This window comes from Salmo salar, chromosome 06 (genome assembly GCF_965601325.2).
Source record: "Salmo salar chromosome 06, fSalSal1, whole genome shotgun sequence".
Lineage (NCBI taxonomy): Eukaryota > Metazoa > Chordata > Actinopteri > Salmoniformes > Salmonidae > Salmo > Salmo salar.
The window spans coordinates 36,720,145-36,737,598 of record NC_138296.1 but is presented as its reverse complement, the minus strand read 5'-3'; the positions used below and the strand labels follow the sequence as shown (position 1 = coordinate 36,737,598).

The following is a 17,454-nucleotide window of genomic DNA, read 5'->3' as shown; positions in this document are numbered from 1 at the left end:
TTGTATGTTGAATCAACTGGAATGTTATTTTGTTGAGCAAACTCACAATCATGTTGCAGCTGGAAGCCTTACAATAGTACATTAAATAAAAATAATGACAGTGTACTTTATGGTCTAATTATTTTTCACCATATCTCATTAATCTCTCTTTCCTTTCCCTCCTCCCTCTGCATTCCACTCACTTTACCCCTGCCTCTCCAACTTCTCAAGTCCAGCCTTCCGTTCCTATTTATTTACCCTCCCACCATCCCTCCTCTTCCCCTCTACGCTTCGTCCTCTCTAACTCTCTTCTTCCTGTTGCCTTCTACGTTTCTGTGCGTTTTTAGAACCTATTATCTTTCCTCCCTCCCGTCTACCGCGCCATTCCCTGCCCCTCCCCTCGCTTTTATACTATTTCGCGGGAATCTCTTTAAATTCCGTATCCCACCTCAAAAAAAAAAAAAAAGCTCTCTTAACTTTTGATTTCTTTGGCTTATTGGAAATGATGATGTCAAGGCAATACCCCATCTGAAATGCCATCCAGTGCGTCTCTGGACGCCTGAAGCAGCCCATAGATTTGGGAAAGGCAATTTTCTGTTATTTTCTCTAGTATTGAAAGAGGGGACGGAGGGTGTGTAGCCCGCTGTGATATACGACAATACAGTCCTGTGGTCACTGGTCTTAACCAATGATTGAATGGTTTTAACCTGAGAATCAATAGTTGATCTCCAGACTGCTTTTAACGTCCCGCTCCACGGGGACCTGTCACCGGTGAGTTACGACTTTTATTATCGCCTGTATTCAGAAGTCAGGAGAGATCTTCGAAGTGCTGTCAGTTGTGGTCCGTTTAAATTGAATCATTGTAGGTTTATTGACTATTTATTTTTGTATTATTTCTAGTGAATTCTGGCTGGGCTAATGCATTTTTTCTTCGAGTGAAGTTCTAAATATTTGTCATGAATTAGCCAAGGGATTCAGCAACACGAGACAAATAATATAAAAACTGTTTTGAATGACACTGTTAGAGAAAAAAATATAGTTTATTCCTCTGCATCCTCACAGTACCCATCAAGGCCAATAAACTGTTAAATTTTTGTTTCCGGTCCCATTAGCCGTTATTTTGCAGTTCGTGGTGAGTTCTTTCTGGGCAAGTTTGAATAGAAGAGATTAGCGTTTTGCGCAGTCATTATTTCAATGAGTCGGTGTGTGTTGTCTGGACGTCCTCTGACGTCCGTCCTTTTTATATTTATTTAACTAGGCAAGTCAGTTAAGAACAAATTATTATTTACAATGACTGCCTACCTTGGCCAAACCCTAACCCAGAAGACGCTGGGCCAATTGTGCGCCGCCCTATGGGACTCCCAATCACAGCCGGTTGTAATACAGCCTGGAATCGAACCAGGGTCTGTAGTGACGCCTCTAGCACTGAGATGCAGTGCCTTAGACCGGTGTGCCACTCGGGAGCCCACCCAAGGACAATAAACTGGTCAACCGGTCAACGACCTCCAATTCTGTCTCACAGGATTATAGGATGTGTGTAACAATGGAGTCAAAATATGTTTAATACTATCATGTCAATCTCATTGAATGTCAGAGCTGATTGCATGGTACACAAAGCTCCTATCAATTTGAAAGTGCTTACTTTTCCTCAGCCCCCTCCCTCATCTTATCAGTCAGGCATTTTGAAATCACAGATTTAGCCTTTAAAGCATATTATTGACAAATGTTTGAGAGTTGCAATTGGCAGAGCACAGAGAACAAAAATTTCACCAAGAGTGTGACACTGTCCAGAATGGGAGAAGAATGAGGAAGTTCTGATAATGCAGTGATAATGAGAATCCAGTGGGAGAGATGACGTTGTTATGTTGTTTGTTCCCTGGGTAAACTCTGTCCTTGCTCTAGTGTTTGTTCCTCCTCTATTTGGATACATATTATCCATCCGTTCTCTCAGCCTGTCCAATATAACATTATGCACATGGAGAACTTGGTCTCTTGTTAAAGACTCCGTCTAGACCACTGTATTAATCACTCTCTTTCCCCCCTCAAGATGACGCAAGAGGGACTCTCCCATTGAATTCACTCCTGGAGAATAGTCATGATGGTGTCAGCGACAGGGTGGATTCTCTTCTTCCTCTTTCTACTGGGGGAGAGAACAGCACGTAAGGGAAACAAGACATTGACATTTTAGTCATTTAGCAGACGCTCTTATCCACATATCGCGGTCATAGTAAGTACATTTTCCTCAATAAAGTAGCTGCCAGCAAAGTCAGTGCTATTGGGGGGTGGGGGGGGTCAAGTGCGAGTTCATGAAAGGCCATTTTTATTTATAATTTTTAAAAAGATGGGGGGGGCTGTGGGATTCTTTAAGATATTCTTGGAAGAGGTAAGAGACAGTTATAGAGGTACTGTTAATTCTACGGGATGTTTCAATACTGAATAGTACAACTTCACTACTTTCTCTCAAAAGTACCACCCAGAGTGACTCTGCTTTCAAAGAGCTATGTGTCAAAGGTCAGATTTTGGTTTAGCAAAGTGAAAGTGGAATATTCAGAGACGTAAAAAAATAAAAATAATTGAAAGTTCAGTCAGGGGGCACTCCCCAGTTAGCTCTGTTCAGTCCGAGAACAACAAGCTGTCTTTTAGTAATAGTGGGCCAACAGCCACTGACTGGAAGAAGAGAGCAAGAACCAGAGACAGACTGAGATGTAGACAGAGAGGCTGAGTGAGAGGGCTTGTCTGAGACCAGAGCAGTCGATTGGAGCACTAGTGTGTTTATGTGGTGGATTGACAGAGACTTGTTGCTCCTGTTTGTCAGTGAGAGCAGAGAGTCTGCTGCTGACCCCGTCCATCCTGCCTGTTACCAAACCTCATACCAAGTTCAGATGGTCTCTCTGTGTTGTATTTTTCAGGGACATCAAGTGTTTTATTTTTCATTTTATCTCTCCCACCAGAGACCCAATCTATATGAGTTTGTCCTCAATGTTCCCTGTAAACAGAGTATACAGTCGTAGCTCCATTTTGAGTGACATCTAGTTGTCTTTGCAACTGTGCAGTTGACTGTGGGGAACTGCAGTGCTCTCTGTCTCCAGCGGGGGAGCATCACCCTGTGCAGGGGCTGTTGGAGCGCTTTGAGGCCGGCCCGGGCTGTGCAGCCAGAGAGAGCGGGGAGAAAGAGACCCATGTGATCGCTGTGGGGAGAGGGACACGCAGCCCTGACAAACAGGTGCTCCCTCTCTGTTCCTCACAGTAGGACACACCCACACCCACTCCCAATACGCTGTTCCTCCCTGCCCTGACCCCCTCTCTTCCCTTCTAGGTGACTGTGCTCCTGAGACCCCTGTCTCTGACTCATCCCCCCCGTCAAACCCTCATCCTGGTACTGAGCTCCAAGAAACCAGTGCGCTGGTGGCTGGAGGCTGAGAGACTACCCCCGGATCTGCCTGTGCTGGTGCAGGTCAGTCTGTGCGTGCGTGCTCGTGTGGTGTGTGTGTGTACCTCTTTTAGCCATTCATCTGTCATTCACCCCCAAAAAAACACAGTTTTGATGAGAGTATTTGCTTCCTCCCATGAGGAACGGATAAAAGTACTGACCCCTCCAGTGTGTTTGTGTGTATGTCTGTGCAAGTGTGTTGTTTTAGAAACATAGGCCCCCACAAATGAATGTTTCTATTACTATGTGTTGTCATGTGTCTCTCTGTAACCACAGTGCCCCCCCTTTGCCCCAGGTCTCTCCTAACTCTACAGTGCAGCCCTACAGTCTGGCAGTGCAGGTGCAGCCTGTGCCCTCTCTGCCTTTCCGTCCGCGGGCTTTGCTGCGCTGGGCAATGCATCGCCATGGCTCCCTGTCCTCCCTCACACACACAGCCCGTGCCAACCGTGTCTATGTCCGCGTGGGTGAGGGTGAGCCAGCCCCACACACACACACACACACACACACTACAACTAATACACGACTCTGGTCTTTCTGACCTTCTCTCTCCCTCTCCAACCAAGTCTCCCCTCTGCCTTCCAGATACCACCATGCCCCGCGTGTGCCAGCTGCAGTCTCTGTTCCTGTCACATAACTACCTGACCTCTGACCTGCAGCCACAGGAAGTACAGGGCTGTGCTCCAGTTGGCGGAGGCGACCCAGAAGTGCATGTCATCAAGCTCCATTCAGCAGGGTCAGGGCTTTGTGGGTAAGTTTAGGACGTCTCCAGCATGTGAAGAAAATCATGTGGAGAATATCAATCTCTGAAGCTGTTCAAGTAATATAATGTTGAGCTATTGAGTTATCCCTTAATCATTTTATAAGCATTTTCTCCCTCTATGCTATTCAGTGACCTGTCTCTTCCTCTATCCCAGCTCTCTGCAGGTGGAGGTGACTATTTCTCTGGTGCCCCCAGTGGCCAATGCTGGGTGGCACAAGTTGGTGCTGATCCTCACTAGTGCCGTTCCAGTCAACTGGGCTCTCACAGTCCCAGGGCTCCGGGGACACATCTCTGTCTATGTGAGGACACTATCCAGTAAAACTTGACACATTATGGTATTTCTCTTATCATGTGGGCTAGAATGGGTCCTTCACCTGTTCTGGAGTTTGGTATAAAAGTCATAAAATGGTTCTAAGTAAAAAATAATGATGAAATGGACAAAATAGCTAAATAAATGAAAGGAGCAATACAATCATTGAGTGAAAGCCAAGCTAAATGTGATTTCAAAACCTCAACGTGAGTTCAAAATATCAATGGACATATCTCTCAGGTTATCTTGTTGTTAAATAAACACATTCAACTTGGCTTTGACAGCGTTTGTCAGGTTATCTTGTAACACAAACATCCCATTTATGCATTTTTTTTTACCATTTCTCTATCTCCCTTGTTCTTTCCTCTCAGTCCTCCAACAGCGTGTCCCCACTCTACCCTCCGGAACCTGACCTGACACTGACTAGCATGCTCACCTCTGACCTCTCTACCACCCATGACCTTTTGAGCTGGGCCAATCAGAGTGGCTTTCCCAAAGTGGCCTCATACACAGAGGCTGACCTGGCCAATCACTTTGTGATCAGACTGGCTGGGGGCGGGACAGGTCAGGACCTGTGTGTGTCTCTTGTGTCCCTCATTGTGTGAGTGAACTGGATGGTTTATTTTGTGTTTCCTAACAGTGTGTTTGTGTTGGTGTTTCTCCTGATTAATTATGTTGTCTTCCTATATTGAAGGTCATGTTATCCCTAAAAAGGTGCTGTTCTGTGTGTTAGCACACCTCTCTCTCTTTCTCTCCCTCCACACAGAAGGTGGCCCCCCTGTGCGTATGCTGGATGACAGGCCCCCTTGGGTCCAGGAGCGCAGGTTGAGACAGTGGCTGAGTGAGGGAGGTGGAAGGACCAGTGGGGGCTGGGAGGCCGTCAGTGTGCAGTGTCAGGACGGACGACTCAACGTGGCCGTGGACAGACACATTCTGCAGGTCACTTTCACTATGTGGTTGTACTGGTAGTTTAGCGTGTTAGCGTGTTAGCGAGGTTACGGTTGTACTGGTAGTTTAGCGTAGTTAGCGAGGTTATGGTTGAACTGGTAGTTTAACGTGTTAGCGTGTTAGCGAGGTTATGGTTGAACTGGTAGTTTAGCATGTTAGCCTGTTAGCGAGGTTATGGCATACTAATACCAATATACTGCATGTAGACCTACAGTGTATTGTAGGTTCTTATGATGGTACTTAGTGTAGCTTTTGTGATGCTCTCTTTCACACAGACCCTGTCTCTCCCAGTGTCAGAGGTGACACTGCGGGATCCTCAGTGCCTGGCCCAGTCCAACAGCAGCCATTTCTTGTTGGCATTCCCGGTCATTTCCTGTGGGACTGAAGGGCTGCTGCAGGGAGAGCCCAGAGGGGTACAGTACAAAAACGCGGTAAGACAGAGAGGTGGTTTTAAGGGGTAAAATATCTGCAGAGAACATTTTAACATGTTTTGTGAAATGTTTCTGTAATGTTTTTGTCTCACCAAAATGGAGTCCAAAATGGTAATGGAACCATGGGTCTGGGTGCAGCCATTTACAAGTGATTCTGTGCTAAACACAGTCAGCAGAAAGAGCTGTGTAATTGGGACGTCCGGCAGCCTCATCAGAGAGGCAGATCTGATGGGAAGATAGAGCAGGGATGGGCTTCCCTTAGGTGGGGAGGGGGAGAGGGACACGGAGGTCACTATGGAGCCCCTCACTGTGTCTGTGTCTCTGTGTCTCTGTGTCTCTGTGTCTCTGTGTCTCTGTGTCTGTATCTGTGTGTGAGATTGAGATAGATGGCGAGAGAGGTACAGTAGAAAGGCAGAGGACGAGAGAAGAGAGTAGAAGAGCAGTGCTGTAATTGTGTTGTTGTTGGTTAGTGTGATCTGAAGGGCCCCTGAGGTTGTGTAAGTAGTCTGTCTTATCTCCCCCAGGCGCCACTTGGGTGACCTAGGTCAGAGTGTCCGGAACACTGCTGATCAGCCTGAGTGTAGCTAGGCCTGGAGACGAGAGTATGGGAGCAGGGGGCTGGGTAGTGGGAGTGGTGGAGGTCTGGGAGGAAAGGGAGCAGGAGAGGAGGGAGGCAGTGAGACAGACATGTAGCATGTGAATGAACTAGGATCTACTAATATATCTACTGACCTCTCACTGACCTATCTGCTCTAGTGTTTCAACTCTTACAGTACATGACTTGTCATGTTTGTGTCTATCCATCCTCTCAGGTTTTGCTATGGAGAAACAAGCCTCTGGTTGCCGTGGGCAATGAGACAGACGAGGAGCCCACAGAGTGGACTCCACTGGTCATACATGTGAGATGATACAGGTTGTGTGTTTGTGTGTGTGTGGTCCAATTTCACTCCATATTAGTGTGTGTTTGTTGTGTGTGTGTGTGAGACAGAGACATGTATATCTATGCTTGTCCTTATCATTCCATACATCTCCCTCTTTTCCATTGTCCTCTAAGTTCAGCTGTTTGGCTGCAGTCCCCAGTGTCCCAAGCCTTCCTGTGGAGCAGCCCACTCTGCAGGGGCCGGGGCCTCTCCCAAGGGCCAGGGCCGGCCCACTGGTCTCACTGCAGCTGTTTGTTACAGAGGGCTATGAGCAGAGGCAGACCGGTCCTTGTGCCATCACCGCTGACAACCGTGTCTATGTGGAGGTCAGTTTGCCTAGCTATGTGTGTGTGTTTAATTGTGTGTCTATCTGCCTGTCTGCTTGTCTGCCTGTCTGTCTGCCTGTCTGTCTAGCTGCTGATATAGCTCCTGCTGCAAATGCTACTTGTGTTTCTCCCTCTGCTAGTCTTCTACAGTATCAGCTGCCTCAAGCCCAGAGCAGACTTCCAGAAGGCTATTATAATCACATTTAGATATGTCACAATAAGTCCTTTCTATAAGAACTCTGTAGCCCTGCTATTACAACACTAGAGCACAGCAGGTTGTAACAGAGTACTACAAATTACAGTACTAGTGTAATTACAATACTTATTACACTCTACTTACAAAATATCAACTAATGTGTTACCCATATTTTCTCTGACTGTTTTTGCCAAGCTTTCCGCCAAGGGGGCCCTCGGTGGGGGTGTGGAGGTGCGGTCCTGCATGGTGTCTCCCCTATCAGACCCCCGTGTGTCCCCTGGCTGGTCAGTCATTAGAGACGGCTGCTCTGCTGACTCCTCACTGACACTCAGCAACATGACACATGGGCAAGAGGATGAGGAGGAAGAGGAGGATGATGAGGAATATTATGAAGAGGAAGAGGAGGTACCAAGAGGCCTGTCGTTCAGGCATCCAGGAAGGGCTTTGAGGAACAAAGCAGGATTGAGAAAAAGGGAACACGGTGGGAAGAGGGGACGAGGAGGACGAGCCAAAAGAAAGGAGAGCGATGGAGGAATGGGAGGAGAGGAGGACCAGATACACAGACTGAGGTTCAGTTTTGTCCTTCGGCCCATCTACAACAACTCTGTCCAGTTCCTGCACTGTCGCATCCGTCTGTGTGGCCCTGAGTCAGTGACCCAGGGGCCTCCAACGGCCATAATACAGAGTGGCTGTCCGAAACCCTGGGGCCTCCATATCCCTGCCCTCGTATCTAAACTACCCAGCCAACAGGTACAGTACATGTTGTATATTCATAATGGCTAGAAGTATTAATGACTAATAGTAATGACTTCCACACCCCCTGCAACAACAAAAAAGCACCATTCTGCACTAACTGGCATTTTTATTCAGACATTTGGAATAACACAAATAAATAATCATAACATTTAAAACAATATAAATATAAAAATATATACAAAAATATGACTCAGAAATATCAAAAAGAAGTAACGAAGACAAATAGAACCAAATTTGTGTTGATTTGGCACTCGAGCATCAATACATTACCCATCACCCAACACTGTCAACCAAGAGTCAAGACTAAACCAATTCACCTTGGTGGTGTGCAGACTGCTTTTATATTATTCTTAACCATTTCAAACCAGAAAATAATGCAACAATATGTCTGTGAAACTATATATTCACAGTATTATGAATGAATTGTGGTTTATTTAGTAGCATTTCGTAGTGTGACTGATTTTACTAATTGCATTAGTACTGTACAAAGTTTTAGAGGTGCACTATTTGATAGATTCTCCCGCTCCCCCTACCTCAGGCTTCCAGTTGGGAGACCTGAGGTCAACCTACCCCTGCCCCCCTCCCCATCTCGTACTGAGTGGGAGACCTTCCCAGACAGTAGCCTGCCTAGCTCACAAACTAGAATCAGGGCGCTCACTCCGACAAGGTTAATTGATCCACAGTCCCACACGGTGACATGATATTATTGACGTGACGAGCAAATGTCACCGTTCCGATTTGTTTTGTGCAGGCGCCCCGTGCCGCTCACGGCAAGATGTCGCCCTGGGTGGCTGCCCATGTTGCCTATACCTAAATCCGCCACTGCTTATTCTCCTCTCTCTTCTCTCTGGCAGTGTGAGTACAGAAACTTCTCCAGACCCATGCTGGTCTATCAGCCTGTTGGTGTGGCCAGACAGCTGGCGCCACCTGCTGGTGAGTAGTAGATGGTTATTGGTGGTGTGGTCCACCTCCTCATTACATGGGCCTGAAGTAATTTACTTTCACTCTGTGTAAAAGGGTGTTTCTCTCTTCTTATCCAACTTTCTCTTTCTCTCTCTAGGTCAGAGAGGTCAAATGCCCAGTGTGTCTCAGCTGCCCAAGCCTATCCCAGCCCACAGCAGTAAGTAACTAACTTTAACCCTAGCCTCAACCCTAACCCTAGCTTCATGTTCACACCCCGGTTCAACCCTAAACGTAGCCTCAACGCTAACCCTAGTGGTTCAACCCTAACCCTAGTGGTTCAACCCTAACCCTAGCCTCAACCCTAAACCTAGCTTCATATTCACACCCCAGTTCAACCCTAAACGTAGCCTCAACGCTAACCCTAGTGGTTCAACCCTAAATGTAGCCTCAACCCTAACCCTAGCAGTTCAACCCTAACCCTAGCCTCATTCCTAACCCTAGCTTCATGTCCACACCCCGGTTCAACCCTAACCATAATATCAACTCCCGGATGTTCCTACATGTGTTTATTATCACAACAGTGGTAGTAACTTGGATTTGGCTTAACTACTACTTTTCCCTCCCATGTTTTTGTCACCCAGTCTCAGGGGTAGACACAGGCTCAGTGTTGGGGATTGTGTTTGTTGCTTTCCTTCTGGGCATCAGCCTGATGGGGGCGCTGTGGTGCATCTACTCTCACACAGGTAACCACACAGGACAGTTCCTAAAGTCTATCCTGGACCAAAGGCCAAAATACTGAGCTATACCACCATATTCACAAATAAACAGAGAACATTCTATACCTGCTGCTACTGTTTATTATCTGTCACTTTATTTCTAGTTATGTGTACATATCTACCTCAATTACCTCGTACCCCTGCACATCGACTCGGTTCCCCTTATATATAGCCAAGTTATCGTTACTCATTCTATTATTTCTCTATTTTCCTTTCTCTCTGCTTTGTTGGGAAGGGCTGTTAGTCTACACTGTTAGTGTAGACTGTTAGTCTACACCTGTTGTTTTTTCAAAGCATTTGACGAACAACATTTGATTTGACCTAGTGTAAGAGAAGATACTATTACAACTTTCTTACTATTTTTGAGAGAAATGCTGGGTTTATTCACCATGTATAAATGTTAGTGACACACTTGACATATGATTGGTTGCAGGGGCTCCTCCACCAACCAGAAGAGGGGGCCTGATGGAGAATACTAACCCTGCCTTATTAGACTCTTCCAACAGCTCTGTGTAGAGGTGAGATGGAACGTGAGCAACACACACAGCAGCTGGGGGACCACAAAGTAAAGAGAATGTCAAATTTAGACTAGTATTCTATAGACTTATCATGGTGGCACTAGCGCCCTTTGTGAATTAGTCAAGCACCTGCAGATTGCAATAGTGATATCTCGTATCATGTGTAAGAAATACAATATTATCATTCTCTATCTCATTTTCAGTGTTTCCTCTGGTAAATCTGAGACCGAGGGTAAAGTGGGACAGAAGATGAAACACCTGGTGTGTGTCTGTGAGTGTGTCAGACCTGGGTTGAAATACATGCATATTTAAGTATTTGTTATTTAAATACTTATTTTCCTTGTATTTTCAAATAATGCAGTATTTTTATATTTGTAAATACACTTGTCTGTGTAGTTGAGCATTTCCAAATTCATTCCAATATTTAAGTACTGAAAAATATCCAGATTGTCGTAAGGATCAGACCAAAACGCAGCGGGAATATGTATACTCATCTTCTTTTTATTTTGAAGAAGGAGAAACAAATAAATACGTATACCCCAAAAAAAAACGAAACAGTCCTGTCAGGTGCACAAACACTAAACAAGGAACAACTACCCACAAATCCAATAGGAAAACCCCTCTTAAATAGGACCTTCAATTAGAAGCAACGAGGAGCAGCTGCTTCCAATTGAAGGTCAACCCTATAAACTAAACATAGAAATAGAAAGACTAGATAGAACATAGAAATATACTAACATAGAACATTAACCACAAACCCTGAAACACATAAAACAAACACCCCTCTTACATAAGAACATAGCCCAACAAACCCCAAAACACTCTAAAAAAAACACCCCCTGCCACGTCCTGACCAAACTACAATAACAAATAACCCCTTTACTGGTCAGGACGTGACATAGATACTTACATTGAAATGTCTTTGAAAGTAATTGAAATACCCTAAATAGTCTTTGAACCCAGGTGTGTGTGTGTGTGTGTGTGTGTGTGTGTGTGTGTGTGTGTGTGTGTGTGTGTGTGTGTGTGTGTGTGTGTGTGTGTGTGTGTGTGTGTGTGTGTGTGTGTGTGTGTGTGTGTGTGTGTGTGTGTGTGTGTGTGTGTGTAAATACAAATACACTGAGGATACAAAACATTGAGAACACCTGCTCTTTCCATGACATAGACTGACCAAGTGAATCCAGGTGAAAGCTAAGATCCCTTATTGATGTCACTTGTTAAATCCACTTCAATCAGTGTAGATGAAGGGGAGGAGACAGATTAAAGAAGGATTTTTAAGCCTTGAGACAATTGAGACATGGATTGTGTATGTGTGAAATTCAGAGAGTGAATGGGCAAGACTAAATATTTAAGTGCCTTTGAACAGGGTATGGTAGTACCCCGGGGGGTGTGCAACTCAATATTAGGAAGGTGTCTATAATGTTTTGTATACTTGGTGTACACATGCTTGAAGCAATGAGATGTGTAAAGGTCTGAAAGACTGAGACTACATGAATGTCTACAGGTACATGGCCTCAGCAACTCCTCAAAGTGTTGGATGAAATACTAGTCAGTGCATTTGATCCATTATACTGTATCTACAATGTCATAACCAGGGCTCATAGAATGGAATGGTGTGACTACTGGCTATAGGACGAGCATCAATCTGAACCTAGCCTAGTCTAATGTTACAACAGAAACAAGCACTACAGTTTAAAGAGGAGGAACACATGAAGTCAAATATATGTCATGAGTAGAATATGTGTGAGGGGAATTGCCATGATCCAGATCCTTATTGTATATATCTATGTTGTAATCGTGACTCTTTGTTTGATATTGTCTGTGCTGTTGCTATTTAAATTAAATATCTGTAACAGTTTTTGTGTTTTATCTTCAAATAAAGTGCGGGTGAGAACAATGAATGACGCCCCAGAAATTCTAAACTTAAACAGAGTATTTCATTTTTTACATCTAAATCTCTTTTAATATATACTCATGCTGACCGGGCAGTGACACTGAAAATATACAGTCACGCTGTCTCGCCATAGTTGTGGAGCATCATTTCAACATAATCATTGTCTCTCTCTACTCGTACTGCAGTCAAAGACATTATGTTTCACATGTTCCCCATGGCCTGAATGTATATTATTATCTCCTTGGGTGGGCTGCCACAGTGAAGTGAAAATGGCAGCTTCATTCATACACAACAATGGGAGCTACAATTGCAACAGCTCTCTGAGGAAAATGGCCAATTACAGTGGGAAATAGGGGTTTGCTTTGTCACTCTACAAAGCACCTTTTTTTAAATAAGGTGTCTCTTAGACATACAGCACAGTAGAGACCAGGGCCTTAAGGGCTGGATTCAATCCGTAGCGTTAAAGTGTGACTGACATTTAACGGCAACGTTTCCGCGTTGGCGCAGACAACATTCATGGTAAACGTTGCATATGTTGGCTCAATCGAAAATAACCTTTACATTTCAACCGGTTACAACGCTGATCTTCTGCGATATGGATGGAATCCAGCTCGTACACTATATATGACATTGCTAGAGATGTTAACAAAGTGATCAGGTCCCCTCAAGGCACTATTGAAATGGTCAACCTGAAAAGCTGTGAGCGAAAGCAAATCCACAAAAACAAATGCCCAAATAACTTGAACACAAGTAATGTGCTTAGCCTCAGTCACTGATCAAAGTACCATATAAAAACAGAACTGCAAATACCGGTCAACAATCTCTATACAAAGCACTCATTCTTGTGCTACATACAGTACTTGTGTAATACAAATCTCCATTATACCCATGGCCTCAGCTCTGTGTGTACATGCTGCTAAGAAAACATTGTGTCTCCTGGTGGCGCTGTAGGTCCAGTCTGCGCTGGAAGCTGCTTTGGCAGTGTGTGCAGCTGAAGGGCCAGTAGCTGCTGTGTTTACGGCTGTGGGTGATGAGGTTGGAGCTCTGGCTGAAGGCCTTGCCACACACCTGGCACACATGGGGCTTCTCACCTGAGACAGACAGGGACAGACAGCAGGACAGACAGGGACAGACAGCAGGACATGACATGGAATTCAAGAAGAGAGATACTCTGTGACAGCAGCCAGTGTGTAGGGCAGAATCCTAACTTCAGATGTAAGTGACCTTTGCACAATGTGTATGTCAGTTGTACTATAATGTACACACACCAGCTGACCTATGTTCAACACACACTATGCTCATTTGTGTATGTGTCCTTACAGTGTACCTCCCCGCACATCAAATCAAATACATTTGTATTGGTCACACACACATAGTTATTAGATATTAATGCGAGTGTAGCGAAACGCTTGTGCTTCTAGTTCCAACAGTGCAGTAATATCTAACAAGTAATCTAACAATTCCCCAACAACTACCTAATACACACAAATCTAAAGGGATGGAATAAGAATATGTACATATAAATATATGGATGAGCGATGGCCGAGCGGCATAGGCAAGATGCAATAGATGGTATAAGATACAGTATATACATATACCTGTGTGTATGAAGGTGTGTTTCTTCATGTCTGACTTCTGGTGGAACCTCTTGCCACAGTACTGGCAGGGGTAGGGCCTGGTGTCAGAGTGGATGAGCAGGTGGGTGGACAGGGTGGAGGAGCGCTTGAATACCTTCCCACACTCCTTACAGCTATAGCTACGCTCCTGGAACACACACATTAACAGAGATGTGGTTAGGATTTTACCATTTAGTATTTTTATATAGTTTGTGTTGGGAAGTGGAGAGACCTCCACCAATGTACTTCTGCCAGATATACCTTTGGTCTTCCGTACATGCCCAGAGCTTGTTTTAACTCGTAGGGGTGCTCTGGGGCTTTGGCTGATGTAGCCAATGGGACTGCATGCACGCATGCATGTGACCTGAGTAAATGAGTCTTCAGTACAGCTCCCGAGGACGAGACCTGAGAAAAGAGAAAGCTAAGAGTAACAGCAGATGTAGCTCGTACTCCCAGAGATGTCAACCATATTCAACACAATTACCCCTCACAGCCTCTATTCTCACACCAAACTAATCTGCTGTTATGTTATTTTCTAACATGTCACAGAGCCCTGTCGAGTACAATTTCTACCACTCTACTGTCACTCTTGTCTCAGGTCACAAACACCAAACAGTATCTCATTTATTCTATTTTAGTCATGCCTGAAGGGGTTTGCGTGGTTTGGAACCACACACTTTTGGTTGATACACCCTATAAGGGTGGATGTGCTGTTCTGATTATATTGTAATTCCTGACCCTTACTGGTTCTTCTTACCTTTTCACAGAGGGGGCATGGGCTGGTGGAGTTGAGGTCCATATGTGGCCTGTGGCTCAGTAAGACATGGACCAGTTTCTCCAGCTCCCTCTCTCTGTCAGGGCCCCGGGGCCAGAGTAGGGACCAGGGCAGGGCAGACTCGGAAGGCTCCACACCATCATACCCTCCGGTTTCTGTGGAGTAAGTGGCATACTAGTAGATTGAGTTTGCAATAAAAAAAAGTATTTTTGATTTGATAAAGATAGTTATGACAATCAAATTGAGGCAATGTGAAGTGTTTAACGCGATGGAATACAAATAAATACAAATATCTACATCTACTTATTTATTATTTACAATAAATAGAGTGTAGAGCCATAAAGTCAGGATCAGTCGGGTACCTGCAGACCAGCTGGTCCAGATGTCAGCTGGCGAGGTGCTGTGTGGTCTGGTTGCCATGGCGTCCCAGCTAGGGCAGGGGTAGTCCAGGGTGTCGTTGACCTCTGACCCTGAGCACAGGTTGCCCTGGTCCTCCTGGAAGGGGCTCCGATGTGGGGACCTTACTTCCTGCCACGCCCTGTTCTGCGTGTCGTGATGATTTGTATGAGGTTGTGGCTGGTCAGGGTTTGTGTGTCTGGTGCCTTTAGAGAAGCAAGGGGGATGAGATCCTGGTCTCTTACTCTTGACCAGGAATGAGCGAGGCATGACAGAGCTGAGGCAAGGGGGAGGTGGAGAGTGTGAGAGAGATAAATACCTACAGAACAGACAAGAGACGAGGAGTTATTCGAAATTCACTTAACGACAGATTCTTTGACAGTGTTCCTCTGTATTAAAGAACAATGAACTAATATTATTTAGAGATTTTTCATTTCATTTTTCTACAAATACCAATGCCTTAAAGACTCACACTGAGTATACCAAACAATAAGAACACCTTCCTAATATTGAGTTGCACTCAATTTGTCGGGGCATGGACTCTATAAGGTGTGGAAAGCGTTCCACAGTTTTGCTGGCCCATGTTGACTCCAATGCTTCCCACAATTGTGTCCTTTAGGTAGCGGACCATTCTTGATACACACAGGAAACTGTTGAGTGTGAAAAACCCAGTAGCGTTGCTGTACTTTACACAACCGGTGCACCGGTCACCTACTACCATACCCTGTTCAAAGGCATTTAAATGTTTTGTCTTGTCCATTCACTCTCTGAATGGCACATATAAACAATCCATGTCTCAATTATCTCATGGCTTCTTTAACCTGTCTCCCCCCTTCATCTACACTGATTGAAGTGACATCGTTAAGGGATCATAGCTTTCACCTGGATTTACCTGGTCACTCTACTGTATGTCATGAAAAAAGAACCTGTTCCTAATGTTTTGTACACTCAGTATATTTATCCACAGAATCATTCACCTCACTTACAGAATTTCTGGAGAATGTGAAATGTGTTTGGATAGTAATGACATTTTTCTGCAATTAAGTAATGGACATAAAATAGTTTTGATATATAAATATGTGTTTCTACTGTAAGAGATTGCAAAATTAGAGATAATACATTTTTTGATAACATTAACTTTCATTCATGAATTTTCCACGTAATGTAACATAGTCATTCATCAAATTTTTGAAAAATGTATTATCTCTAAAAATTGCTCTGTGAAACATTTACACACATCACACTTATAGGAAGCTGTAATGTCAGTCATGTTGCTCTGCGTTAGTATTCCTTATCTTCGTATGTCAATGTGAAACACACACACCTGTTGATAAATATTCAGTTAAAATGCCAAAGCCTGTGGTTTGGGTAAGAAATGCACCATGGCCACCTGCACACTGTTTTTTTTTTAAAACATTTCAAAAGCAGGTCTTTCTCTGAGGACTACTCTGCTCCGGCATTGTTTTAAAGTCAAGCAATTCAAACTGAAATCTCACGATCTGTTGTGATAAATACATTTGGAGCTTTTTACTAAATAGATCTACATCTCTATAAGTTTTCAAAAGTTTCTAAATATGACATATGTAACCAAATCATTCATGAAATAGCATACAATCCTACCATACAATGCAATCAAATTACAAATGCAACATATTTCCTTTGCAATTCTCCTAATGATATTCACAATTCTACACATTATCAGAATATATTTTTTACCATTGATCACCTAGCTGTACATTAATAAACGACACAAACTTTTGCAAAAACAATAACCTATTTTGGTCAGTTTTCAGTCAAGCTCAATCTTAAAAATATCTAATATGTTTTATTGCTCGTCAGTTAAATGTATTAAAATGAGTCATATCTGTACTGAATTGATCCTCAAATTCAATAAAAGTCATGCAAAACATTAAACACCAATCTCATATTATAAAGTTGAAATCTGGAGAGAGGCTGAATTCTTTAACTTACCACTTGTATGCACAGTTGAATCTGGAGTGGTTGCTATCTCTTTAGCGTCAGTAACATCCTCTTTTCTTTACCCTCTCACCCATTAACTAATGACATGACAGAAAACAATTGATTTGGTTTGATTTTAAAGCAGTTGCTGAACAAAGGATTGTGGGAAAGCTCAACAAAAAAACCCACCACCCAACCTTTACAAGTGCATTCAAAGTCTATACCTTTCAGCGTACAATTCAAAGCATTTACCTAAAGGCTAGAAATTAAACATGTTAATCTATTAAACTCATGCTGTAACATTAATTTCACTCTTACACACATAATAACAGTATGTGACAATGATGCATAATATTGGTTATTTTTCAAGATGTATCCATAGATTTTCTAATCAGAAATAGTCTATCAGCTAGATAAACAGTTTTTCTTTGTTTTAGTTTTTGATTGAATAAAACAAATCTGATATTCCCAGTTGTTAACCAACTTCTGTAATGGAAACCTGTGCTCGGTGTTCAGCTTGTTGTTTGCATCCTGCTACCATACACCAGAAAGGACAAAGCACAC

The 17,454-nt window shown here is 43.8% G+C and overlaps 2 protein-coding genes across 3 annotated transcripts; one reads left to right on the top strand and one right to left on the bottom strand.

Annotated features, from left to right (window-relative positions):
- The first annotated feature begins 257 nt into the window (after window positions 1–257).
- Window positions 258–11,310, top strand: LOC106607025 (transforming growth factor beta receptor type 3). 2 transcript variants are annotated; one of them, XM_014203563.3, is made up of 18 exons: window positions 259–750; window positions 2,027–2,138; window positions 3,033–3,202; window positions 3,296–3,433; window positions 3,705–3,879; window positions 3,992–4,157; window positions 4,324–4,468; window positions 4,851–5,043; window positions 5,246–5,418; window positions 5,703–5,858; window positions 6,671–6,757; window positions 6,913–7,104; window positions 7,496–8,050; window positions 8,911–8,989; window positions 9,117–9,176; window positions 9,601–9,702; window positions 10,169–10,253; window positions 10,457–11,310. In XM_014203563.3, the coding sequence occupies exons 2-17, from the start codon at window positions 2,075–2,077 to the stop codon at window positions 10,249–10,251; spliced, it is 2,538 nt and encodes an 845-aa protein (XP_014059038.1). In that variant the 5' UTR covers window positions 259–750; window positions 2,027–2,074; the 3' UTR covers window positions 10,252–10,253; window positions 10,457–11,310. The 2 variants fall into 2 exon arrangements, with proteins under 2 accessions (XP_014059039.1, XP_014059038.1); XM_014203564.3 differs by having other exon boundaries at window positions 258–750; window positions 10,169–11,310.
- Window positions 10,735–17,005, bottom strand: LOC106607026 (uncharacterized). Its single transcript, XM_014203569.3, has 6 exons — window positions 16,903–17,005; window positions 14,898–15,250; window positions 14,518–14,690; window positions 14,022–14,165; window positions 13,743–13,908; window positions 10,735–13,235 (listed from the first exon to the last, which is right to left on the bottom strand). Exons 2-6 carry the CDS (start codon window positions 15,199–15,201, stop codon window positions 13,039–13,041), a joined length of 984 nt encoding a protein of 327 aa, XP_014059044.1. The 5' UTR covers window positions 15,202–15,250; window positions 16,903–17,005; the 3' UTR covers window positions 10,735–13,038.
- Window positions 17,006–17,454: the final 449 nt, after the last annotated feature.

Bases quoted from the DNA above. Each gene is read 5' to 3' on its own strand.
- LOC106607025 (XM_014203564.3), top strand. From the start codon at position 2,075: ATGATGGTGTCAGCGACAGGGTGGATTCTCTTCTTCCTCTTTCTACTG. The intron at 3,434-3,704 runs GTCAGTCTGTGC...CCTTTGCCCCAG, and splicing joins ATCTGCCTGTGCTGGTGCAG to GTCTCTCCTAACTCTACAGT. The intron at 8,051-8,910 runs GTACAGTACATG...TCTCTCTGGCAG, and splicing joins CTAAACTACCCAGCCAACAG to TGTGAGTACAGAAACTTCTC.
- LOC106607026 (XM_014203569.3), bottom strand. From the start codon at position 15,201: ATGCCTCGCTCATTCCTGGTCAAGAGTAAGAGACCAGGATCTCATCCC. The intron at 13,909-14,021 runs GTATATCTGGCA...TGTGTGTTCCAG, and splicing joins GCATGTACGGAAGACCAAAG to GAGCGTAGCTATAGCTGTAA. The intron at 13,236-13,742 runs GTATATGTATAT...TGTCTGTCTCAG, and splicing joins ACACACCTTCATACACACAG to GTGAGAAGCCCCATGTGTGC.